Below are 27998 nucleotides of genomic sequence, written 5' to 3' on the forward strand. Positions count from 1 at the left end.
CCATATGAAACTTTCCCTCCATCACAGTCTATGAACTACAGACAGAGTTCAGTAGGGTGGCCATCCAATGTCCACAGTCTTCCCAGGCTGGGGCACTGTGACATAATAACATATATATGCATATTTTGTCTTTGTCCCCAGCTCCTGGTACAGAGCTTCTAAAACTATGGTAATTTCCTGAGTGATAGAAGCATCTTTTTTTAAGACGTTTATTTATTTATTTTGAGAGAGGAGAGAGAGAGAAAGAGAGAGAGAGAGCACGAGCAGGGGAGGGGCAGAGAGAGAGGAAGAGAGAGAATCCCAAGCAGGCTCCACGCTGCCAGCGCAGAGCCTAATGCAGGGCTTGAACTCATGAACTATGAGATCATAACCTGAGCTGAAATTAAGAGTGGGTCGCTTAACCAACTGAGCCATGCAGGTGCCCCTGATAGAAGCATCTTTTGATGATGGGAATCCGAAGTTTCAGGCAAGTCATGTTAAGCTTGAGATGCCTATCAGACATTCAAGAGACATGTAGAGTGAACAGTTTTTCTGGCAGCAACCCTATTTCAAATGCATCCCATTGTCCCCATTTAAGTCAAAGCTTTTGGGTCAGAAAAGTAGTCACTCAGCTTTCTTCATAGTTCCTTTCTCTTTTTCTTGGCTCTATTCCACCCCTGCATCGGCCTCTGCACCGGCACCAATTCAAGTCCTATCCTTCAATATTTACTTTCCATAGAATTAATTTACTTTCCCAACCCACAGTGAACCTCACCAATAGTTAATCCCTATTACATAGTATTCTGCCCACATTTTTTCTGTCTGCAAATATGTCATATCACATTCTTCTCCAGTTACCACCAGCATACCTCAAAGAGCTGGGCTGGGTGGTTAAACTCTTATTCCCCACTCTTAATTCTCAACACAGGCTTGACATGACTTGACCCTTTCCTTCATGTATGAATATTTATTCATGAATAAATATTCAGGGCTGGGATCAGGATGAGGCAAACAAAGGGCGCATGGGTGCAAAATTTAAGATGATCTTGGGGCACCTGGATGCCTCAGTCAGTTAAGCATCCAGCTCTTGATTTCAGCTCAGGTCATGATCTCACAGTCATGAGATTGAGCCCCACGTCAGGCCCTGAGCTGACAGCATGGAGCCTGCTTGGGATTCTCTCTCTCCTTCTCTCTCTCTGCCCTCCTCCCCCACTCGCACTGTCTGTCTCAAAAATAAATAAAAATAAATGTAAAAAAACAAAAGAAGACACTCATTCTTAGTGAAATTGCAGGGCTAAAGGATATCTTCTAATTCTGATATATAACATATATTAATACTATATAGTATATATACTGTATAGCCAAGACTGTTTTCCAAAAAGGAGAGTACCAATTTATAATGCCACCAAAATCAACCAAGTCTATCCATTTTGCAGAACTTTGTCAAGACTACATGTCATCACTGTGAGGAAAAAAAGCACTGTGTCAGATTGTAGTTGGTACCTCAAGCCTCAAGCATCTTTCAGTGGTATCAGCTTACATGTATTGAACACTAAAATAGGCCACACATTATCAATGACTTTTTAATGACTGGTAGGTAAGCCTGACTTCTCTAATTTTAGAGCTAAGGAAACCAAAGCTCATGTTTGTGAGGTGACTTTCAGAGGCCGCATAGCTAACAAATGGCATGACTAGGATTTTATCCCATGTCAACTCAGCTATAAACTATGGCTCTTCTTACTACATCAAGTTCAAGTTCTTTATGTCATTTTCGTACACATGTGCTTCTTCCTTCAGAAATACTTGTTCATAGTCTTTGGTTTCTGATTCGTAACTGAAGCCTTTCAGAACTGAGAGAGATCAGCCTCTTTCTCACCCACTGTGAGGTGTTTGAAATGGCAAATATTTCCCACAAGAACAGGGCTAATGTCAGACTATATGGTGAGAATGTGAGAGAGTTCGTTGTGAAAACACCAGAGTACACAGATTAAAGTCCATTTCAGCCAAATCCTAGCTGCCATCTACTAGCCATTTAACATCGCTGTGACTCAGTTGCCCTGTCAGTTAAATGGAGGTAGCCATTCCTACCTTACAGAATGGTGAGCAGAATTCAATAAATTAAAACATGCAAAGCATTTAGAACAGTGCCTAACACATAGTAAGCATTTCATCAACATTAGAGAAAACAAAAAAAAGAAGTCCAGAAAACAACAAAAAAAAAAGAACGCAGAGAAAAAAGAGAGAAAGAAGTCTCTGATTAGGTATGGAATTCCAGATAGCCTGTTTTCTCCCAAATGGTGCCAATAAGCTTCGCAATATAAATATGGCAACAGATATACGCTAGACCACATAGCATATTACTTGTTGTGTTAAAGGAAGAAAGTAAATTTTAAAAACTGGTAAGCTCTTCCAGGCATGTAAAACCAATCAAATTATACAATGAATCAAATCCTTTCCCCCCCTAAAAAGATACGTGATTGTACTTAACACAACCCAGGAGAAGGAACACACCTTTTGGGGCAAGAAGGATTTTCACTTTCAAGTGAATAGGAATACACCTTGCTGCCAGAATTACACTGGCCAATAAAAACCTCTGAATCAGTTCTTTGTACTATGTGCTGCAATAGAAACACACTTACTTCTCTGTCTCCACATATCTTTCTCTTCTAGTGAGATTCGCTCCCAAGCCACAAGACACTTCCTGCTCAGAACCTATTTTTTAACTGTAAGTACTCTAAAATTAAGCAATTCTTTAAACGTTTATCTTAGCACTCGGGGGGGGGGGGGGGGCGAGTAGGGCAGGTTTTTTAAAAGTATTCGATTTAAAAGTATTTTATTTCTAGCATGCTGTAATTTGAGATTCAGCTGAAAGACCAATGTTTTCTTATCTACTTGGTTAAAACTTAGTCACATTCAACAAGTATGTGCCAAGCATGTGTTACATGCCATGCTTTTCAGGGTAGTGTTAAGTTAGCCTTGTATCTTCATCAACATTAAACACATCCTGGATATTGTGCTTACTAACCTGATCGTTAATTTCATTCTTTATGTTAATACGTATGCATGTTTACTTGTGCTGGTCTAATCTCTTTGTGCTTTGCAAATATTTTACTTGATCTGTCCATTTAAAATACTAGAAATCAGAAACGGAATTTTTTGGATTTAGCTAACGAATCATGAGAATCCTTGAATTTTTAGCATGAAAGTAAGAAAACAGACTAGAATGCTTCCAAATTAAATTCTGGTGCTTCATTTATATGTTTAGAAATGTTACCTTTCTCATCTTACATTTGACAGCTAATGAGGTGAGAGATTATGAAATGAAAATGTTTCAATTGAAGTGAAAAAAAATCGGGGTGCCTGGCTGGCTCAGTCGGTGGAGTATGCAACTCTTGATCTCGGGGTTGTGAGTGTAAGCCCGACGTTAGGGGTAGAGATTACTTAAAAATAAAAGCTTAAAAAAAGGTGAAAAAAATCAAAATTTAACACCAGTAAACACTAGGAAGAAGAGGAAAATCTAGGCAATGTACTTAGTCCCTGGATTGACTAATATTAATGGGATTAATGTAACATATTAACGCTATTGGCTAATATTAATAAGGTGATAGGCTGTCTTCTCAAGAGCGAGGTGTTCCAAGGCGGAGGAGACAGGTGTATGGTTAGTTGTAACTAAGACTAATTGGTGAAATTAGGATGTTTAAAATGTGAGCCAAACTCTGCAAGGTTTCCTGGCATTGAGGTCATTCTAAAGAAAGGACTTGTAGTCTCTTCAAAACTTGTGCACCAAGATTCCCTTTTCAATTCCTCCTGCCCCCATTTTTTCTTTTTCCTGAGTGGCATTTTCCTTCCCTCTCTGATCCTGTGGGATCAAAGATGGCACAAAACAAAACAGCTATGTGGTTACTCAGTGACGGGCAGAGCCGCTGGCCGTGGAGAAGAACTACAGACATCTCCTCGGTCCCCACCAAACCTAACACAACGCTTTACATACATTGGGTGCCCAATAAATGCTTGCCGAATTAGACTGGATTTGTAACAGAAGAGAAATGAAAAAGCCCGGGGCCACGGGTTGCAAAGTGTGCTCTGCAAAGCCACTAGCACTGTAATCTCCCACGATGCCAGGGTTCTGCACAGGCAGACAGCAGAGGAGGGAGTGGGGCTAGGAGGGAGCCTTGGACAAGCTGGAGGCCCTGGCATAGGCTGTATCTGCCTGGAGAAATGGGTACTATTTTCCTAATTCTCACCTAGCTGTGTCTACCCAAAAGGGCCACCTTTTGGCACAGGGGCAGCAGCCCTGAGGGTGCTCAGTATGATTCCTGCATCCCAGCCCATCCTACCCGAATAACAATTGTTGAGGCTAATGCCCAGCATTCTACTTGGTAATCAAGCTCTCCAAGTGGTTTTTATGCCCAGTAAGCATTGAGGACCACTGAACTGGGGAGACAGGCTTGTTGTAGATAAGGTCCCAGAAATTCTTAGCAAGGTTACTGGCACTAGAGAGATTTCAAGAAAGTTGTCTTTTGTTATCACCACCACCTCCCCCACCCCAAATACTGTTGATTTCTGATCTTGAATGGCTAGGATTAAAAACTATTAGATACTTAAGGCTGAAGCAAAGAGATTTGTAGCCCCTGGGGAGGCTTTGCATTTGTTACCGTTTTACATTTTATTGCAACTTAAAGTTCTCTAGACTTTTGAAATGATCTTTGAACCACAGAGCTGTGTAAGAGTGTGTTTGTTTTCTCCTCTCAGTTTTGTAACTTTCAAGGAGGGTATTTCCTTGAGTAAGAAATCTCAGGTTAGAGTTTACAAAACCCTTTTGAAAGTTAGCTAAATATATCAGATGAATGTCTGGGACACTGGTTCCTTCTAGCACTACTCTTCTGGGCTGGGCTGGATAGAGCAGCCTTCCTCACTCCTGTAGGTAACCTTCAGCAGAAACGAACTTCTTTGAATAACAGGAGAAATCTCTTGAGGCTCAGTTATCGGCGCTAAAGTCCACGGAAGCACCTGGCTCCCCACAATTTCCCATATTTAAAAGAGGAAGTCAAAAGTAGTGAAAGAAACAAACCTAAAACTTGGGTGTGCTGAAGACTGTTTCCGCCACTAAACTGAGAAAGTAAATTTTTGTACAAATTAAGAGGCAGTCAGCATAGGGATATTTTGGATGAAGCTGTTTGCTACATAATAAATACACTGGTTGGACTCCAAAGGTACTCCGAGAATGTTCAGATCTTATGCTGCTAAAAGGGCTAATAGCAGCCAATTGGAATTCATAAACACGTATAGTATACACTGAGTGAAGACAGGTGAAGGGAAGGACAATTCTATAATTGCAGACAAATTTTTACTCTGCAATTTTCAGATTACTGTTACTATGTTAAAATCACAATGCAGACTTCTTAAAAGATAAGCGGGTTACATGAACATGTTTTTCCTCTGAGAGAGATTGTGGAAACATTCACTCACTCACCTGGTATTTATTGAATGCCAGTTGTGTGCCAGACATTGGCTGGGGGCTAAGGAAAAAAAAACATACAAACGGCTCTAGGATAATCGGCATGACCCCTTTACAATTTTTTTTAAATCACAGTGTTTGTTTTTTGTTTCCAAACTGGGTATTTCCTGTGTTAGTTATAAAAGTAAATGGGGGCACCTGGGTGGCTCGGTCAGTTAAGCTTCCAACTCTTGATTTCAACTCGGTCATGATTTCATGGTTTGTGGGTTTGAGCCCCACATCAGGCTCTGCAGCCTGCTTGGGATTCTCTTGTCTCCTTCTCTCTCTCTGTCCCCTGCCACCTGCTCACGCTCTATCTCAATCTCTAAATAAATAAATAAATAAATAAATAAATAAATAAACAAACAAACAAATAAACATTTCTTTAAAAAGTTCCCCAGGACTTCTCTTTTAATGAATGAATGAATGAATGAATGAATGAATGAATGAATGAATGAATAGAAATAAATAGAAATAAGTGTTCATTGTAATTATTTAGGCAATACACGAATTTATAAAGATAAAAGTAAAAAAAAAAAAATCTATCAGTCAAGTACCCAGAGATAACCAGACACACTTCGTGGTATAGCCTCTTATATTTTTCTGATATTTGATTGCTGAAATACCATATATATATATATATATATATATATATATATATATATACACATATGAATTTTTTTAATATTCCCTGCAATGCCTCTTCTTCCCCAAATGTGGGAAGCTATCACGCCCAAATTTGGCTTCTATCATTTTAGTACTGGAGTTTGGGATATAGGGAAAAACTGAGTCCTCATACTCTGGCAGTCTAAAGGGTCCTGCGAAGAAGGGCCATTGCTTCAGCGGGCATTAGCCAGTGTCTGATGCCCACCATCTCCAACTGGCATCACGCATTGCCTCAGCAACATGGGGATTAAGAGAACGTGGCAGTGGGAATGTTAGAGGGCACCTACTGTGTGCCAGGCCCCATACTAAACTTTTGAAGTACATCAGTGAAAACAGACCACAGAATTCCCTGCCCTTGTAGAGCTTCCATTCCACACTGGAGGCTTACCTTTCCCAAAGTCAAGCTAATTATTGTGAAAGGGTGAGCACCTGAAAGGAAAGAATTGAAATTACTTACTTTTTCATGAGATTGCCAGAAGGAAATTGTTCAAAGAGCTGCGGTTGCTGCCCATTAAGATAAAAACTGGGCAAGTGCACCGGTAGTAGAATCTGGGGCCCACCTAATAGGCGTTAAAATCAGCGAGGCGTGTTACTTTCTTTCTGTCTTCCTTCCTGATCAGAAGGAAGCTGATCAACCCACACCAGCTGATGAAAACGTTTCTAAATGTATGTAAATGCCTAGTGAGACTGGGTGATTGGGGCACGCGGGGCGGCCGGCTGGCTGCCGGTGAAGGGGGCCGCTGGAGCACCTGTTCCAGTCCCCCCTCCTTGTGCTGGACCGCTGGTTCTGCGGCTCCGCGAATGCCCAGCCGCTGTCTCCTCCAAGCGCGTCCTGACCGCTGCGCTCCCTCTGTCCAGTGCGTCTCTCCGCGTCCAGCTGGAGAAACCAGCGGGTCCCAGCCTCGCGGACCCTCCCCACGACCCCGAGGGGCAGATGCCTGGAGCGGTCGGCCCCTCACGGCGGCCAACCCTGCCCCGTGGGACGGTTGCGGGTTGCCCTGGAGAATTTGGAGGCACAGGCAGGGGAGGCAGCCCGGTACCTAACCAAAGATAGCAGAAGGCTGAATGTGGGTTGGAAAACACCTTCCTCTCTGGCAGGAACACTGCAGCTCGCACTCACCATCCTTGGTGGCGGGGTTGGGGGGGGGGGGGGCAGACCAGATGAGAAGCCCACCCCACACTCCGCACGGCAGAGCTGAAGCCAGCCTGCCCCCGCATCCGGGGAGGCCACCTCGCCCGTGGATCGCAACTGGGGCCAGGTGGGCTGTTTGCTCTAAAGAAAAAACAGGTGCTGCTGACGGGCGGGGAGGGTTTGACAGCTTGGTTCAGCCTGACACCGACCTGCTCTCCGCCTCCTTGACCTCCTCCCTTGAAGGGAGGCGAGCACAGCCAAATGGTTCACTAAATTCCATCACTTCAAGATAGACGACTCCTCCCCACGTGGACACCCGCAAATAACAACCCCCCCCCCATGATCAGCCCCCAGGGGTTTGTGTTTACTTACTTCAACATTCCTTCGCATTGTTTTCTTTGACATCCACAATCGTTAGCCTCTCCTTTATTGCCAAACAGCAGTAAAAGGCCATTATGGTATTTTTTTTTTATAAAGCAAAAATCAAAACCAAAAACCACTTGAATGTATCTTTAATGTATCTTTATTAAGGGAAATTTAAAACAAGTTTCAACTATTCTGGATGCAGTTTATGGTATTTTATACAAAAAAAGGAAATTCTTTAGAATAGTTCCTAAGAATAAGGGAGGGAAATTCAACAATTTCATAATGGCTGTATTTACATTATGCATTACTTGAATTTAGGAATATATTTTTACAGCATTTGTAACAGATTGTTTTTATATTTTCACCGTGAATCCTATGGGGCTCCCCTCTTCCCGTGTTCTTTTTTATGTTTTGTTTTGCTATTTTTTGATAATTTTAGATTTATGAGAAATGTTGCAAAAATAGCCCACAGAAAGACAGACAATAACAAACTTTGACCAGGATGTGCAATAATTGTAACCCTCGCACAAAATACAGCCATTTGGGAAAACAGTTTGAAGCAAGTCTTCAAAATGCTATACCTAGGTCAGCAGCACAGTGGTGAACATAGCTGCCTTCCAAAATGCTAAATATGGAGTTACCATTTTGATCCAGAAGCTCAAATTCTAAGTATATATCCAATAGAAATGAAAAACAAATGTCCACACAAAAACCCATACACAAATAGTAATCTAACAGCATTATTCATTGATAATCGAAGAGTAGAAACATCCTAAATGCCCATCAACTAATGAATGGATAAACACAAAATGGTATATCTACATAATAGAATATTATTAAGCAATAAAGAAGTACTGATACATACTAGAACCGAGACGAACCTTGAAAACATTATGCTAATCAAAGGAAGTTAGTCACAAAAGACATACACAGTCTTCTATATCCCCAGGGATATGTTTTAAGACCCCCAGTGGATGCCTGAAATTGCAGATAGTACCCAACCTTATATATGCTATGTTTTTTTCTTATGCATACATACCTATGATAAAGTTTAACTTATAAATTAGGGACAGTAAGACATTAAAAACAATAATAAGGAAATAGAATAATTATGACAATATACTATAATAAAAGTTATGTGAACATCGTCTCTCAAAATGTTCTTATACTGTGGATTCTGAGTATGTATTTTTGGTAAGATAACACAGAAATGATGCTGTGTCCTTCAGTGCATAATAAACAAATACATGATGTCAATATGTCCCATCACTGATAATATTAATTTTGATCACTTGGCTAAGTGTCTGCCAAATTTCTCCACTATAAAGATGCTATTTTCTTCTTTATAATTAGTAGCTTTTGGGGATATACTTTGAGACCATGTAAATATCTTATTTCTCATCATACTTTCAGTGCGTACTAGTGTTAGCATCCATCTATGAGTCTTGCCTTCAACAACTTATCAGTGTGGTGTTTGCCAGATGGTGATCTTGTATCTCCATTGTTCCTTCTACATTCATTAATGGGAATTCTACCATAAAAAAGCACTACACCTTCCCCCTCATTTTAAGATGTATCCTTTTATTTATGTCAGAGTGGAATTATGGGATAGTTATTTTGGTTTGTGTTTTTTTTTTAATTTTTGTTTTTTCAATGTTTATTTATTTTTGGGACAGAGAGAGACAGAGCATGAATGGGGGAGGGGCAGAGAGAGAGGGAGACACAGAATCGGAAACAGGCTCCAGGTTCTGAGCCATCAGCCCAGAGCCCGACGCCGGGCTCGAACTCACGGACCGCGAGATCGTGACCTGGCTGATAGTCGGACGCTTAACCGACTGCGCCACCCAGGCGCCCCAGTTATTTTGGTTTATTAACGTCGCTCACATTGTCCCAGATTTGGCCACTGCAAGAGCCATCAGATGGGCTCTGAGGTCCTGTCTCTAATCCATTCTTGAACCCTTTTTTGCCTTTTGATCCTGCAACAAGATGTTCCAGTTTTCTGTTGTACTTTCCCTGCCCTAGCCCTGGAATCAGCCATTTCTCCAATGAACTCTCGCTCCTTTTTGTTGGAAAATGGCATTTTGAAACCAAGATTTGGGCGTGAGAGATATAATAAGTGATATTAGGTGTCTATATCTATCTGTGTGTGTGTGTGTGTGTGTGTGTGTGTGTGTGTGTGTGTGTAAATAATCATGAATTTGTACCCCTGGTTCCTATCCAACCACACAGGATTCATAATAGCCCTCCTCCTTTCCTTATTTATAATTTCTTTCTCTGATAGTAAAAAACCTCAACCTCATTATCCACAAATATATTTATTTATTCAAGCCCATCATGGATATATATATAATATAAAGAAATTTCAGAATTGCTAACCCATACTCTTATGAAAAACAACTTTACTAACTAGGGTATAAATATTTGTTCTTTTTACCTTTAGTCTTACATTACATAGTCAAAACACTGATTTCTGAAGATGTTATGGTTACCTTTTTCTTCCCCACTCCTTTCAGTGTGGTTCTAACATTAATTATAAATACAGGGGCATCTGGGTGGCTCAGTCGATTAAGCATCTGGCTTGGGCTCAGGTCACAGTCTCATGATTCTTGAGTTCAAGCCCCATGTCAAGCTCTGTGCTGACAGCACGGAGGCTTGCTTGGCATTCTCTGTCTTCCTCTCTCTCTCTCTGTCTATCTCTCCAAAAAAAAATAAATAAATAAACATTAAAAAAAAAAACCAGAATGGACTCTTCCCATGGTGGTGGACTCTAGCCCTACCTCTCCTGTTTTTTTTTTAATTTTTTTTTCTTAATGTTTTTATTTATTTTTGAGACAGAGAGAGACAGAGCATGAGCAGGGAAGGGGCAGAGAGAGAGGGAGACACAGAATCGGAAGCAGGCTCCAGGCTCTGAGCCATCAGCACAGAGCTCGATATGGGGCTCGAACTCACAGACCGTGAGATCATGACCTGAGCCGAAGTCGGACACTCAACCAACTGAGCCACCCAGGCGCCCCCTACCTCTCCTGTTTTGACACCCCATTGTCTTCCAGTAGGCTCAACTTAGTTGGTGACTTCCTCATGATGATTGATGTCACCCCATCCCTACCATTCCATTTCCATTCTCCCATTCTTTTCACCCCATTTACTCTGAGCATAACACATTTATTCATTTCTGGTTTATTCCTTCTGTAATTCTTACTGTATATGTATGTTTTCTATATATTCCTTTATTTCAATTTTTTTAATTTTAATGTTTATTTATTATTGAAAAACAGAGGGAGAGAGAGCATGAGCATGGGAGGGGCAAAGAGAGAGGGAGACACAGAATCTGAAGCAGGCACCAGGCTCCCAGCTGTCAGCACAGAGCCTGACGCGGGGCTCGAACCCACAAACTGCAAGATCATGACCTGAGCCGAAGTCGGATGCTTAACTGACTGAGCCACCCAGGCGCCCCAATATATTCCTTTATTTCTTACATAAAGGATGTCAAACGACAGATACTCTTTTGTACATTGCTTTTTTCATTTAACAGTATATCCCGGAAATCATTCTCTATGAATTTATAGAGATTATCTTCATTCTTTTTTTTTTTTTTTTTTTTTGGTAAGTGACTTGTTAAATGAGCCCTTACCCTTTGGGATCTGAGGCTATCTCCTGTAAACGATGTCAGAATTGAGTTGAACTGTAGGACATTTGAGCTGGTATTGCAGAATTGCTTGGTGTGGGAAAAAATACCACACGTTTGGTGAGTAGAAGTGGACTATTCTGTGGGTAGACAGAAAACAGGGGAGGTTTTCCTTTACAGCTGCTAATCAGAAATAAATTCAAAACAAAAGGGAACATATAAAAGAAACAAGAGGGGAAGGATGTGTGTGCACACAAAAGCTTAGGCTGGTGGTGCAATTTTAGAGAAGCCTACTGTGTTCTGCAATTCACTACTTCTGACAATGATTATAAGTTGGTCATTTGTTCCCGTCTTGGGTAGATACAAGGTACCTGTCTAAAAACAGTACCAATAACCCTGTTTTGCTCCCTTACTCCAAGAGAAGCAATTGTTCCTTTGTCCAGTTCAGGGAATTCCTTCCCCCAGGGGCCTCCATCCTCTGAGGGGCAGAGATAGAAATTATCTTCTTCAAAGATCAGCCAGGATGGAGGGAGGTGGGCAGGGGATGCATTAAGTGGGTGATGGGTGATGGGTTTGTTGTGATGAGCACTGGGTGTTATATGTAAGCAATAAATCATTAAATTCTATACCTGAAACCAATATTACCCTGTATGTTAACTAAAGAGAATTTAAATAAAAACTTTATTATGTGCCTGGGTGGCTGAGTTGGTTAAGCGTCCGACTTCAGCTCAGGGCATGGTCTCACAGTTCATGAGTTCAAGCCTCACATTAGGCTCTCTGCTGTCAGCACAGAGCCGCCTTCAGATCCTGTCTCCCTCTCTCTCTCTCTCTCTCAAGTAAAAATAAAACATTAAAAAAAAAAAAAAACCTCTCAATCAGTCAAAAATGTCAGCAAGCAACTTAATCTAAATTGTCACGCCCGCCTTTGAAGTAGAATGCACCAAAACAGGTTTCCATGAGCGAACTTGACTACTTACACCAACTTTTTCCTTTTCAGACCACTGCTATTTCAGACCCTGCATCGAAAATGCAAGTTCAGTCACCAATGGTCATTGTGACTCAGCCTGGATATGGTCCTGTACCCCAGAACCCCAACTGGCAGACAGGCCTGTGTGATTGCTTCAGCGACTGTGGAGTCTGTAAGTGCTAAGAAATTCCCCTGTAATTGCCATGGGGGTGAATGATCAAAGGCCAAAGCCTTCCCTCATCCCTCCCTTACTGTATAGTAAAGGTTCCTGGCTTATTACAGAGCACCTGGCATGTCAGGCAATGAATGGTAGGTTAAGAAAAAAGGCTTGTGCTGATAGTAAGTTAATTTTTCTCCAGCACATGAAACAATAGTCTTACTTCTTATTTGTTTTTTACATTTTATTTATTTTTGAGAGAAAGAGAGACAGAGCACAAGTGGGGAGAGGCAGAGCGAGAGGGAGACACAGAATCCGAAGCAGGCTCCAGGCTCTGAGCTGTCAGCACAGAGCCTGACTCAGGGCTCGAACTCACAAACCGTGAGATCATGACCTGAGCCGAAGTCAGAGGCCCAAACTACTGAGCCACCCAGGCACCCCAGTCTTACTTCTAAAATAAGTTCTGGGGTTAAGATAACAGTAACAAATCTGATGATTCTCACAATGAGTGGATATGGTCTAATGATTATAAATGGACCAGACATTAATTTAAAAGACACACTTCTAGTTTAACTTGATTTAAAAAAGAAAAGAAAAGAAAAAGGACTGTTTTTGTTATATATAAACTCATTACTTTATAGCTACATTGTGCCCAGTACACAAGGGGTACTACTCATCCATGATTTCAACATGAGCTCAGAAAAGAATTATTTTAATTTCTATATTTAGGTTTTTTATATACCTGAGAATACAGAATTCTAAAGGCAGCCAGCTTCTGCCTTTAGAAAGAATCTCTGACTCTGCTTTGTTTTCTTTTTGTGAGATCTCTCTAAGTAAAGTTGGGGGAAAGTAGGTTTGGCGGGGGTGGGGGATGTTAGATGTCAAAGAACTTAGTTCTCAACACCAACAAAGAAACAAACAAACCTGCCTACAAAAAAAAAAAAATTTTCTCTGGGGTTTATTTGCCTGCCTCAAGTCTACATAGTGTTCTGAGACAAGGAAAGAAAATACATTAACCTTTAACTTACCAGTGAAATTGAAATTTGGAATCAAGTTGACCCCTGAACAACCTAGGTTTGAACTGTGTGGTTCACGTATATGCAGTTTTTTTTACCGGATAGTACTATAACAGTGTTTTCTCTTCCTATGCTTTTCTTAACATTTTCTTTTCTCTAGCTTACTTTATTGTAAGAATATAGTATATAATACATATACCATATAAATTATGTATTAATCAACTGTTTGTTATAAGTAAGGCAATAGTAGGCTATTAGTAATTAAGTTTGGGGGAATTCAAAATCTACACACAGGGGTGCTTGGGTGGCTCAGTTGGTTAAGTGTCTGACATTGGCTCAGGTCCCGAACTCACCGTTCCTGAGTTCAAGCCCCACGTCAGGCTCTGGGCTGACAGCTCAGAGCCTGCAGCCTGTTTTGGATTCTGTGTCTCCCTCCTTCTCTGCCCCTCCCTCCTGTTCTCATGCTCTGTCTGTCTCTCTCTCCCTCTCAAAAATAAATAAACGTTAAAAAAATGTTTTTAAGTTACATGCAGATTTTTGATTGTGCAGGGGGTTGGGGCCCCAAACCCCTGCGTTGTCCAAGGGTCAACTGTACATGAAAAAGCACAGAGAGAAGGGCACCTGGGTGGCTCAGTTGGTTAGGCATCCAACTTCAGCTCAGGTCATGATCTCGCCCTCTGTGAGTTTGGGACCCACGTCGGGCTCTGTGCTGACAGCTCAGAGCCTGGAGCCTGTTTCAGATTCTATGTCTCCCTCTCTCTCTGCCCCTCCCCCGTTCATGCTCTGTCTCTGAAAAATGAATAAACCTTAAAAAAAAAAAAAGCACAGAGAGAAAAACTTACCTAGAGAATGGAACAGTGGTCTTGTTCATTGTCTCTCATTGTCTTACTGAATGACCTGGGGTGATGACTTACACATCTTGAGACTTTAGTTCAACATCTGCAAATCATAGTAATAGGAAGACTACATTCCTAAAACACTCTAGAGATGAATATTTAAATCTTCCAGCCCCTAGTATTGTGACTCAAATAAATGAATTACAAGTTCTAAATACAAGCTTTATTGCTTCATGGCAGGATTTCTTAATTACAACACTGACCAAATCATTCTTCCTTCTTAAAATATTTCAGTGGTCCCTCATGACTTTCATAACCAACTCCGAGCACTCGCATTTCATCATCCAGTCCCCAACCTGCCTCGTCCTCCAGCTTTATCCCCATCCCATCCAGCCATACTGAATGAACACCAGCCACGATTGGGGCTGCCATTCGTCAAAGCAAACTAATTTCAAACGTGGTGGGAACAGAGTGGAGTAACTTGTGCCTCTGGTTCCACGTGTCCAGGTCTCTGTGGCACATTTTGTTTCATGTGCCTTGCTTGTCAAGTTGCAGCTGACATGAATGAATGCTGTCTGTGTGGAACAAGCGTCGCAATGAGGACTCTCTACCGGACCCGATACGGCATCTCTGTGAGTCTCTTACAACACTGTGTCATTCACATATGCTCCCACCCTCAAAATAATCACTCTAAACCTGGAAGCCATTTGATGGTGTCCATCACCTGAATTTGATTGGTAGGTGTTTCCCATCATGTGCAACCTTGTATTCGGTTGCTGTGGCAACAGATCCTTTGGGTATGTGACCTCCTTCTAGGTTTCTGTTAAAGACCCTAGAACATAGGCAGCTCTCATTTGTATGGATATCATACAATGGAAGGGGATTATTCAGAGTTTACCAAGCCCCAGGTACGTTACATATAGTTACCTCACTGAATGCTTACACCACCCCTGTAAAGTGAATAGGTCCACATTTTATAGATGAGGGCTTTCAAGTTTTAAGAGGTGGAGTAACTTGCCCAAAGATACGCACCAGCAGCAGAAGTTGTCAATATTCAACTGTAACTTGCCATGCATACACATTCCACTCTACCACAAGCTATACTTTGTGTAATAGGAGAATGTGTTGGTCAGGGCTTTCCAGAGAAACACAACCAAAAGGAGATATAGATGATATAGACATAGAGAAATCTAGATGAAAATAAAGAGAGAGATTTTAAGGAATTGATTCATAGAATTTTGAGGGTTGGCAAGTCCAAAAAGCAGAGGAAGCTGGCAGGCTGGGAAGAGTTGCAGTTCAAGTCTGAAGGCAACTTGCTGGCAGAATTTCTTCTTGCTCTGGGGCGGTCAATCTTTTTCTCTTAAGGCCTTCAACTGATTGGATAATGCCTATCCACATTACAGAGGATAATGTGCTTTACTCTTGTCTAAAAAATCTTCACAGAAACATCTAGAATATATGGGCACCATGACCTAGCCAAGTTGCTACATTAAATTAACATCACAAAGAACAAATGACTAGAATACTTTAGTAACTTATTTTATTCCATTGAAATTATTTTATTTGTTCATTTAAAAATATTTGTTAGTTTTTTATCACAAAAATAATATATGCTATATACATAATTTTATGACAAATTCAAACACTGAACTGTGTGAAGTAAAACGTGAAAATCTAACCCCTTTACACACAATTCCACCACTCAGTGATAAACCCTATTAATAATTTGGTGTGCACTCTCTTTTAGGCTTTTTTCCTATGCCTGTAAGGCATACAAATATAGATTAGATGTAGCTCTAGCTATGGATGTGGACATATGCAGTTTGGGGAGTGAGGGACTCTTTTATTCTAATTTGTTTTTATCTTTTAGAATGGTGTCATATTGGGGTGCCTGGGTGGCTTAGTCGGGTAAGCGTCCGACTTCAGCTCAGGTCATGATCTCGCGGTCTGTGAGTTCGAGCCCCACTTCGGGCTCTGGGCTGTTGGCTCAGAGCCTGGAGCCTGCTTCTGATTCTGTGTCTCCCTCTCTCTCTGCCCCTCCCCCGTTCATGCTCTGTCTCTCTCTGTCTCAAAAAATAAAATAAACGTTAAAAAAAAATTTTTTTAATGGTGTCATATCATACTGTAGCGTGTTTTTTTTCCCACTTAATATTTGGTAGACCCCCTTTATGTCTGTAATACAGAGCCTTTTTAATGTGTTAATAGTATTCCACCATATAGATAATTTATTTAATCACTTCCCTACTGATGAAGAGTTAAGTAATATTACAGATTAAATAGTTGTTAATACATGTGCTTCTGTATAGGCACTGGTATTTTTGTGGAATAGTGTCTGAGATTAGATTGATAGACCTCAGTATCTGTACATTCAAAATGTGAAACTGTCAAATACCCCTCCAAAAATATTATATCAATTTATAATCCATTAACATTATATGTGTGCCCAATATTGGATTTTTTTTCCTTTTTCCCATCAGAGAGGCAAAATGATATTTCATTGTTGTTTAAGTTTTATTAGTTAAGATCAAGCAAATTTTTTAAACTTCTTCGTCTTTTTGCATTTCTTCTATAAATTATGTGTACATATCCTTTGTACATTGCTTTATTTAATTATGGTATATTGTTTAACATGAAGTTTATCTAGTTTTTTAAAGGCTTAGTCCATAATCAGCAGTTCCTGGATGGCTCAGTGTCTGACTTGACTCAGGTCATGATCTCGTGTTCTGTGAGTTTGAGCCCCACGTCCGGCTCTGTGCTGACAGCTCAAAGCCTGGAGCTTGCTTCGGATTCTGCATCTCCCTCTCTCTCTCTGTCCCTCTCCTGCTCGCACTCTGTCTCTATCAAAAATAAACAAACATTAAAAAAATTTAAAGGTTTAGTCCATAATCAAACTTTCTTTTTTTTCCCTTTTTTTTTAGTTTACATCCAAGTTAGTTAGCATATAGTGCAAGAATGATTTCAGGAGTAGAATCTAATGATTCATCCCCTACATATAACACCCAGTGCTCATTCCAACAAGTGTCTTCCTCAATGCCCCTTGACCTTTTAGCCATCCCCCCACCCACACCCCTTTCACCAACCCTCCGTTTGTTCTCCATATTCAAGAGTCTCTTATGTTTTGTCCCCCTCCTTTTTGTTTTTAATTTTTTAATGTTTATTTACTTATTTTTTTTTTCAACGTTTATTTATTTTTGGGACAGAGAGAGACAGAGCATGAACGGGGGAGGGGCAGAGAGAGAGGGAGACACAGAATCGGAAACAGGCTCCAGGCTCTGAGCCATCAGCCCAGAGCCCCACGCGGGGCTCGAACTCATGGACCGCGAGATCGTGACCTGGCTGAAGTCGGACGCTTAACCGACTGCGCCACCCAGGCGCCCCAATGTTTATTTTTGAGAGAGAGAGAGAGAGAGACAGAGTGAGAGCAGGGGAGGGGTAGAGAGAGAAGGAGACACAGGATCCGAAGCAGGCTCCAGGCTCCGAGCTGACAGCACAGAGCCCGACGCGGGGCTCGAACTCACAAACTGCAAGAACATGACCTGAGCCGAAGTCGGACGCTCAACCGACTGAGCCACCCAGGCGCCCCTTCCCCTCCTTTTTTAATATTATTTTTGCTTCCCTTCCCCTATATTCATCTGTTTTATATCTTAAATCCCACATATGAGTGAAGTCATGTGATATTTGTCTTTCTTTGATGAATTTCGCTTAGCATAATACACTCTAATTCTATCCACATTGTTGTAAATGGCAGGAATTCACGCTTTTTGATTGCTGAGTGATACTCCATTGTATATATATACCACATCTTCTTTACCCATTCATCTGTCGATGGACATTTGAGCTCTTTCTATACGTCGGCTATTATTGATAGTGCTGCTATAAACATTGGGGTGCCTGTGCCCCTTTGAAACAGCACACCTGTATCCCTTGGATAAATACCTAGTAGTGCAATTGCTGGGTCATAGAGTAGTTCTAGTTTTAATTTTTTGAGGAAGCTCCATACTGTTTTCCAGAGTGGCTGCACCAGTTTGCATTCCCACCCTCAGTGCAAAAGGGTTCCTCTTTTTCCCCATCCTCTCCAACATCTGTCATTGCCTGAGTTGTTAATTTTAGTCATTCTGACTGGTGTGAGGTGGTATCTCATTGTGGTTTTGATTTGTATTTCTCTAGATAAACTAGATAAATATTTGATTTGATGATGAGTGATGTTGAACATTTTTTCATGTGTCTGTTAGCCATCTGGATGTCTTCTTTGGAAAAACGTCTATCCATGAGTTTTGCCCATTTCTTCATTAATTTATTTGTTTTTTGAGTATTAAGTTTGCATAATCAAATTTTCTTAATGCTCTTTAGGAGTCTGAAAAATTAATAACAGTCTGAAAGTGAGGTGCCTGGGTGGCTCAGTCAGTTAAGCGTCCAACTTGAGCTCAGGTCATGATCTCACAGTTCGTGAATTTGAGCCCCATGTCGGGCTCTGTGCTGACAGCTCAGAGCTTGGAGCCTGCTTCAGATGCTGTGTCTCCCTCTCTCTACCCCTTGCCTGCTCACACTCTGTCTCTCTCTCTCTCTCAAAAACAAATAAACATTTAAAAAAAATAACAGTCTGAAAGTAAAAGTTATTTGGTTTTAACAAAAATTTGGAAGATTGGAAGAAAGAGGAAGAATAAGGCATTCTAAAGACTTTATTTTGTATGACATTGATAGCTATGCATAATTATTTTCCATTTTTAAAAAAGCAACTTTATCGATGTATAATTGACTTATAATAAACTGCATATATGTAAAGTGTATGATTTGATACGTTTATATACCCATGATACAGACCCATGAAACCATCCTCACAATCAAGGCAGTGAACATATTCATCACCTCCAAAAGTTTACTCATACCCATTTGTAATTCTTTCCTCTTTCCTCTCTTCTCTTCCCCAACTAAATGCCACTGTTTTCTGTCACTATAGTTTGCATTTTCTGCAGCTTTATATAATAGAACTATACAGTCTATACTCTTTTATCTAGCTTCTTTTACTCAGTATGATTATTTGAGATCCATCCAAGTTGTGTTATGTACACTTAAAATTTGTTAAGAGGATAGATCTCATGGTAAGTGTTCTTAACACAATGAAAATAAAATTAGTGGAAAAAGAAAATATTTGGATGGGAAATAAGCACATAAAAAGATGCTCAATATCATTAGTCATTAGAGAAACATAAATGAAAACCACAATGAGACACCACTACACAACTAAGGGAATGACTAAAATTAATCAGACCAAACCACAGCATTGCCAAATATGGAGGAACTGAAACTCACATGCACTGCTAGTAGGAATGTAAAGGCATTTTCTTAAAAAGTTAAACACACCTACCATTTGAGCCAGCCATTTTACTCCTGGATATTTACCCAAGGAAATTTATATCCATACCAAGACTTCTATCAAATGTTCAGAGCAGTTTTGCTTGTAACAGCCCCAAACTAAAAACAGCCCCAAATATCTCCCTGCAGGTAAATGGATAAACAAAGTGTGATATATCCATATAATGGAATACTACTCAGCAATAAAAAGGAATTGTTGATACACACAAAAACCTGGATGAATCTCAAGATAAATATAATTTTAAGTTGGGGGTAAAAAATGAAAGGAAATCACTAATCGGATAAAAATTAGTGGGACGTCTAAAGGGAACGAAAGGAATCAGGAAAGACCTCTGCAGCAAAAGGAAGAAAAGAACTAAAAAAAAGAAAAAAAACATTCAGTGAATACCAAACATAAAACAATTGGCTATCCCATGAGTGAGAGAAATTTAGATTTTTCTGCTGTGCTAACATATCTTTACCTTTTGTTTACCCTTTGTTTAAGTGTGTCTTAGGGAATCTGATCTCTTGGAAGATAAGTGAAGAACGGCCCCAGTACTTCCCCCTCTCCTCTCCTAGGGCCCAAAGCCCACATCAGAGTCCTCTGTTAAGGTTATCTGCATGCTGTCTCCTGGGGCAAAGCCACAACAGGTGGCTCTGGACTGGCCCCAGTGCGCAGGCAGGCTTCAGTTAACTTGGCATCTTCTGCTCCCCAGCCTGTTCTTCCTCCTGAGTTTCCAGGTTTTTGAGTTCGCTATTTAGCAAATGCCCTGCATGTGACCCTGTTAGGTTTCAGGTTCCCTACCTCTGTTTTACTTTCTCCATCAGTGTAATCCTATCTGCTTCCTATTTCCAAAAAAGTACTCAAAATTTCTGGCCCACTAAATAACCCCACTCCTGTTTTCTAGTTTGGCTTTAATTTACTTACCAAAGCTCTGCAAGCACATAGTTTTTTAGATTATCTAATTTTGTTTTAAGTTTATTTATTTATTTTGAGAGGGAGGGGTAGAGAGAGAGGGAGAGAGAATCCCAAACAGGCTCCATGCAGTCAGTGCAGAGCCCAACTCAGGGCTCCATTTCACGAACAGGATCATGACGTGAGCTGAAATCAAGATCAGACGTTTAACGATGGAGCCAAGCAGCTGCCCCAGATTATCTACTTTTTGTTAAGAAAAACAGTCCACAAACTTCTCTCCCCTACTGCCTCAGTCCCAGAACTCTGTGAGTGTTTCCCTCCGTATCTCCAAATCATAGACTGTATTGCTACTTTTTGAGTTTTAAGTTTGGGGCATTGTCTATAGACCTCCCACTCTGAAAGATGAAAATTTATTTCCCTTTCTTCTCCTTCTCCACCCTCTCCCTACCCCAGTCCTTCCAATATTGTTATATGTAATTTGGGTTAAATCCATGCTTGGTACTTACATTAGGAGACTTCTGTTAGCTCTTCAGAGTTGCATCATGTAGTGAACTATGATTGCCTTTCCTATTAAACTTTGTTTTTCCTGGTCTTAATAATTCTTGGCATTTTCATTAGTAATTCTCCACTTAGCCACGAGTACTTTTCCACTGACTTTACCTCCAAAACTACTCTTTCCCAGTTTTGTAAATTTCTTTTCAACACATTCAACACATTGGACATTCTATCATTTTTATCTTCTTGATGAAATCACTCCCTGACTTAAACTACCCTTTGAGCTAGTTGCTCTTCATTTCTGATGCTTAGATCTCACCCTGGGTTCTCCTTCACCATGAGCCTGGAGATTTCATTAGCTTCTTTCCTGGGTTAGGCTCCTGTTTCTGATATCCCACGTCTTCCTCTTTCTAGGTCTCCTCCCTCATTGTGATGGAGGTATCCTCACATAGCTTCCTGAGACAGGGATGGGGTGTGGGAAGCAAGAATTTTGAGATTTTACTTTCTGAAACTCTTTGTTTTTTCCTCTTACTGACAGTTTGGTTGATCGATATCTTCTATTTTCAATATTACAAAGTATAGGAAAACATTCGATGTCATAAAAAGAGGAGTTATACAGAAAAATCAATTAACATTTTCCCAAATGTATCCATCCAAACTCTGAATTCCAAGGATCAGTTCCTTCTGCTTCTCTTCAAAGTGTCTTGAAAATCCACAAGTTCTAACTTCCTAATAGGTGGGTTTTAATTTCTATTTCTTTTATCTTTTCAACCAGGGATCCATTTGTGATGACTATCTGGTGACCCATTGCTGTCCTCAGTGTTCTCTTTGCCAAATCAAGAGAGACATCAATAGAAGGAGAGCCATGCGTACTTTCTAAAAAAAACCTAATGGTAGGTTCCAGAAACTGTGTTTTTTAAAAATATATATAATTAAAGGATTTGTAAATTAGCATTATTTTGAGTAATGATTCAATAATAACAATTCTTTACATCTTTCAAATGTTGTCTTCACATAAAGATTGATCTTGGTTTCCTCTTATGAAGAAAATAGCTGTATTAGGTTACTTGGGCCACCATAACAATATAGCATAGGGTGGGTCTTTTACACAAGAATTTATTTCTCACAGTTCTGAAGGCTGGGAAGTCCAAGATCAAGGTGTGGGCCAATTCAGTTCCTGTGGGGGCTCTCTTCCTAGCTTACAGGTGGCCACATTCTCACTGTATCTTCAAATGGTGGAAAGAGATCAAGCTCTGGTCCCTTTTCTTATGAAGACAGTAATCCCATTGTGGCAGCTTCACCTTCATTACCTTATTTAAATCTAATTATCTCCCGGAGGGTCTGCCTCCTAATACCATCACACTGGGGGTTAGGGTTTCAACAAATGAGTTTTGCTGGGGGCACAAACATTCAGTCTATAGCAATAGCTTTATGTTTTGAAATCATATTTTAGTAAATAAAGGGATGGTGACTTTTCTAGACTTCTCAGAATTCTCTTGATCCATTAATGAAGAACTTACCACTTGTAAAATTACAGAGTGTGGTGAGATATAAAAAAAGTAGAAAATAAGCCCCCTACTTAGACAAATTGACAAAAGAACTTGGTAAATAACTACAAAGTAGTAGAACAAATGAAAATTACATGCTTTGTAATATTTGAATTGATTGCAGCATAAAGCATCTATCAATAATGAGGTGAGTTTAGGCTGGAAAATCCTATTGGGAAAAGTGAACCCTGAAAGTGGTGGTTATAGAATATAGAATATTTGAAAATGCTATATAGAATCTGAACTTCTGACAATCAATCAACTCATTTCCAACTAATTTTTCCAGGATGCTCAGAATTAGCTATTGAAGATGTAGTAAAGTAGAAATAAACATGATTTTGTCAGTCCTCTATAGAATGTATCTTGAGTATGGGGGAAAAAAAAACGTTAATTTTCCCACTCTTAGTAATACGTCACTTTCTTTCTCAAGGGAATGCGAACTCTGTATAGGTTAACAAATATAACTCATGGAGAATATATTTTAAAATATCATTTATTTAGCAGATAATGTATCAAGTACCTAGTACTATGCAGGACACTGGTAGGTCCTGTGGGGAACAAAAATAAATAAGCTGGTCTCCTTGTCTTTAAAGACTTTATACTCTAAAAGAAAGGATTAGATAGCCTTTAAATAAAATGACAGGTTTAACTAATGACTTTAGACCAAGTGCTATTTTAAGTTCAGAGGAGGGAAAGATCATATTCTACTGACATGTGTAAATGAAAGTTTCTTGGGGGCATCTGGATGTCTCAGTTGAGCACCTGACTCTTGGTTTCAGCTCAGGTGATGATGTCATGTTCATCAGTTCGAGCCCCTGCGTTGGGCTCCATGCTGACAGAACAGGGCCTGTTTGGGATTCTCTCTCCCTCTCTCGAAAGAAAGAAAGAAAGAAAGAAAGAAAGAAAGAAAGAAAGAAAAGAAAGAGCGAGCAAGTTTCTTGAAAGAAGTAGTTTTTTATTCTAAAGTGAAAGTGAATATCAAGGTCACAATAGGAAAGAGATGGCACTGAAATTGTAATAGTACGAGGATTTAATGAAAACTACTTACAATAAAGGTGTGGGTGGGAGGTAGAGGGAAATGACCAGGGATGGTGCTGGAATCTAGGCTAGAAACAGTTAAACTATATCACCCCTTAGGGGCACCTGGATGGCTCAGTTGGTTAAGCATCCAACTTCAGCTCAGGTCATGTGGTTCCCCGGTTTGAGGCCCGCCTCAGGCTCTTTGCTGACAGCTCAGAGCCTGCTTTGGATTCTATGTCTTCTTCTCTCTCTGCCCTTCCCCAGCTTGTGCTCTGTCTCTCTCTCAAAAATAAATAAAAACATTAAAGAATTTTAAACTATACCACCCCTAGGCCTCAGAGAGGCAAGGAAGGAGAAGTTACTTGAAACCCAAAGGAGTGAGCTATGAGAAGGAGAAGGCGGCCCTGAGAGGAACAGTAACCTCTCACTAGAAAGACAGGAGTAGCCTGGGGCAACCTCATAGGAAGGAAGTAGTCAAAAGAAAAAATACCCTGATCTCACTTTCTGATGTCCCGTCTAGGCTTCCCACTGGCTGAACCCACAGGAAGGCAGAGGGCAGGAAAGTGGTGCTGTAATATACAGGTCAGCCTCCCAGAACATAGAGCAGGGAAGACAAGGATGAAAATGGATCAGATGGGACAAACATTAAAATTTCTGACACAAGATGTGGCTTTAATTAATAAAAATGGATGTGGCTTCTTTCTGTTTTTTCTTCAGCATTTTCACTCAGTTGCATTTTTTTTAATTTATTTTTTTTTCAACGTTTTTATTTATTTTTGGGACAGAGAGAGACAGAGCATGAACGGGGGAGGGGCAGAGAGAGAGGGAGACACAGAATCGGAAACAGGCTCCAGGCTCTGAGCCATCAGCCCAGAGCCTGACGGGGGCTCGAACTCACGGACCGCGAGATCGTGACCTGGCTGAAGTCGGACGCTTAACCGACTGCGCCACCCAGGCGCCCCGCATTTTTTAAAATTTATTTATTTTGAGAAGGGGGTGGGGGGGTCAGAGAGAGAGAATCCCAAGCAGGCTCCAAGCTGACAGCACAGAGCCCCACATGGGGCTCAAACTCATGAACTGTGAGATCGTGACCTGAGCTGAAATCAAGAGTCAGATGCTTAACCCACTGAGCCACCCAGGTACCCCTGGATGTTGCTTCTAATCAGCAGCAGCATTCGTGAAACTGTAGAAGCAAAAAAGGGAAAACATCTTTGTGAGTGTAGGTCCACTCAACTTGGTAGGAACATATAAGTAGGAAAATAATGAGAAATGAAAGACTTATAAGTGAGTTGGGCCATGGCATTTAATGTACTGAAAACTGGGCTGATGATTTGGCCTTTGATTTGGTAAGCAGTGGGGAGTTACTGTAGGCTTTATGTAAGGGGGTAACATCAATAGAACTATACTTTAGAAGAATTAATCTGATAATGGTATATAGCACAAACTGGACAGGATGAGGTCAGAAGCAAACATGTGGAATTAGACCAGTTTAACACTGTTTATTTAAATAAACACATGAGACAGGTTGGATGAAATATATACCCACACATACATAATGAATCCTAACATCTGACCTATTTCTTTTAACCCCAGAGAAATTATCTTACTGAATCAGTGGGTTTGAGGTAAAATACCTTGGTGGTCTTGACTCTGGTGCATCACCTTTGACCCTACATTATTCATCAACAGTGAAACTTTAGATATACAAACACCTGAAATGGGAGAATCAAGAGACAAAGATCAAAGAAGAAAATGATTTATGTTAAGAATAGGTTGAAAAGGGGTACATGGGTGGCTCAGTTGATTAAGCGTCCTGCTGACTCTTGATTTTGGCTCAGGTCATGATCTCACGATTCATGAGATCGAGCCCCAAGTGGGGCTCTGCACTGACAACGCGGAGCCTGCTTGGGATTCTCTCTCTGCCCCTCCCACCCTCAAAATAAATAAAGAAACACTTAAAAAAGTAGGTAAACCAAGGGGACATAAAAACAACTGAAAAAGCTCCCAATTGTGAACACTGGAACAATTGAGGCAACAAAGTAAAGTAGCATTAGATTATAAATGGAAAGATTATAGCCAAAATAAAATATCTATGAGTCATACTTCTATAAATACATGATTACACAAACAAATAAATGGGGGAGAGCAGACGAATTTTCCAGAAGTACGGAAGAATTCCAAACAATGTATGTATGTGTTCCTCCCTCAAGGCAATGGAGTGTAACTCCTACCTCGTAAGAATGAGTTTGCACAGTAACTTCCTTTCAAAGAGTATATATGACAAGGATGAAAAAAGAGTAGCCTTATAGTGGAGAAACCTGACAGAACTACTTCAGCCAAGTGACCAAAGTGAACCTCATCAGTGATAAGTCATGTTGATAGCATGTCCCCTTGAAATGATGTGATGAGAATGGCACTCTACCTTCGAGGTCTTCTCTCAAAACCCCGTAACTCCAGTCTAACCAGGAGAAACACATGGGCCAAATCCAAACTGATGCATAGGTATTCTGCAAAATACCTGACCAGATCTCGTCTAAACTGTCAAGGCCATCGCAAACAAAGAAAGTCGAGAAACAATCACAGTTTAGAGAAGCCTGTGGAAACATGACAACTGAATGTAACGTGCTGTCCTAGATGGGATCCTGGAACAGAAAAAAGACATTAGGTAGAAATTGAGAGATCTAGCTAAGGTATATGCTTTTATTAATAATATTATGTATCAACATTGGTTCATTAGTTGTAACAAATCTACCATAGTAAGATGTTAACTGGTAGGGAAACAGGGGCAGGGGATGTAAGAGCCCCCTGTACTATCTTTGCAACTTTTCTGTAAATCTAAAATAATTCTAGGGCGCCTGGGTGGCTCAGTCGGTTGGGCGTCTGACTTCAGCTCGGGTCACGATCTCGCGGTCCGTGAGTTCGAGTCCCGCGTCGGGCTCTGGGCTGATGGCTCAGAGCCTGGAGCCTGCTTCCGATTCTGTGTCTCCCTCTCTCTCTGACCCTCCCCCGTTCATGCTCTGTCTCTCAAGTAAATAAACGTTAAAAAAAAAAATAATTCTAGAATTTAAAGTTTATTGAAAATTAAAAAGTAGATTGAGGAAGCTCAAACCTATTCTTTGTGTATCCCTTATAGGTGAAAAGCTCGCACTGAAGCAACTAAAACCAGCAGGCATACACCTCTTCAGTTTGAATCCTTCTCTGCCTTTTGCAAATGAAATATGACAGATATGCTTAATCACAATCAATGGGATAAAAGAATGGAATTTTGATTTATTTTAAATGAATGTTTTTGCTTAGTTTTGCTAAATGGTTCAGCTTAGTTTCTCCTTGCTTTCATATTATTAAATTTTCTGGCTTATGAATTTTGTGTTACATTTCATATATAAACAAAATAAAAGATTTTACTAACAAGATACTATATGCTTCCTTGCTGTCAATGTCTTTAGGTCATTAGTTCATATTAAGGGTCCATATCATCTTTTGTTCTGGTAGTTTGGTTTCTTCACAGGAGAGTTTGGTCCACAATAACTCGGTTCTCTTTCATCTAAGAACTTTGAGATAGAATGAAAGACTATGGATAGCTATTATAAGACACTTACAATACATTTAACTAATACTTTTTCTCCTTATCATGTTACCCAATAAGTATTATTAATGCTGACAAAGTAACAACACTCTATGTCCTGCTTCCCAGCTGCATACACCTGATGGGTTCGTTGTGTTGATTTTCTTTCTCTTTTGCAAATGAAGTATCAGGACAAGTAACAAAAATTCAGTGATCAAATTCAGTATGACTATTTTGATTAAATATTGATGATAAATGTGTGAAGCAAGAATTTTTTTCACATTTATTACTCTCTATGTTCCACATGCAACATTTTGCCCTGATGAAAATCTCACTTTCCCAGTTTTCCTCCTACCCTTGAATCCATTTCATTTGTTGGGGTACGGGAAGGGGAGGCAAAACTACCGTACAGGTTTATTGTGAAATTTCAGAGAGATAAAATGTAAAGGCACCTACAGGGCACCTGTGTGGCTCAGTCGGTTAAGCGTCCAACTTTGGCTCAGGTCACGATCTCATGGTTTGTGAGTTCGAGCCCTGCATTGGGCTGTCAGCACAGAGCCTGCTTCAGATCTTCTGCCCCCTTCTCTCTTTCTGCCCCAGCCCTGCTCATGCTCTCTCTCTCTCTCTCTCTCAAAAATAAATAAATATTTTTTGGGGCGCCTGGGTGGCGTAGTCGGTTAAGCGTCCGACTTCAGCCAGGTCACGATCTCACGGTCCGTGAGTTCGAGCCCCGCGTCGGGCTCTGGGCTGATGGCTCAGAGCCTGGAGCCTGCTTCCAATTCTGTGTCTCCCTCTCTCTCTGCCCCTCCCCCGTTCATGCTCTGTCTCTCTCTGTCTCAAAAATGAATAAAACATTAAAAAA

General features: G+C 40.5%; 1 protein-coding gene across 1 annotated transcript; it reads left to right on the forward strand.

Annotated features, from left to right (window-relative positions):
- The first annotated feature begins 2572 nt into the window (after positions 1 to 2572).
- Positions 2573 to 26986, forward strand: LOC123595756 (placenta-specific gene 8 protein). The gene is made up of 5 exons (XM_045473506.1): positions 2573 to 2704; positions 12263 to 12404; positions 14749 to 14873; positions 21780 to 21897; positions 26705 to 26986. The coding sequence occupies exons 2-4, from the start codon at positions 12293 to 12295 to the stop codon at positions 21882 to 21884; spliced, it is 342 nt and encodes a 113-aa protein (XP_045329462.1). The 5' UTR covers positions 2573 to 2704; positions 12263 to 12292; the 3' UTR covers positions 21885 to 21897; positions 26705 to 26986.
- The last annotated feature ends 1012 nt before the right edge of the window (positions 26987 to 27998 follow it).

Source organism: Leopardus geoffroyi, chromosome B1, assembly GCF_018350155.1.
Source record: "Leopardus geoffroyi isolate Oge1 chromosome B1, O.geoffroyi_Oge1_pat1.0, whole genome shotgun sequence".
NCBI classification, from domain to species: Eukaryota; Metazoa; Chordata; class Mammalia; order Carnivora; family Felidae; genus Leopardus; species Leopardus geoffroyi.

Excerpts from the sequence above, each read along its gene's own strand:
- LOC123595756 (XM_045473506.1), top strand. The coding sequence starts at position 12,293 with ATGCAAGTTCAGTCACCAATGGTCATTGTGACTCAGCCTGGATATGGT. Across the intron at positions 12,405-14,748 it reads CTTCAGCGACTGTGGAGTCT|GTCTCTGTGGCACATTTTGT; the intron begins GTAAGTGCTAAG and ends CCACGTGTCCAG. Across the intron at positions 14,874-21,779 it reads GGACCCGATACGGCATCTCT|GGATCCATTTGTGATGACTA; the intron begins GTGAGTCTCTTA and ends CTTTTCAACCAG.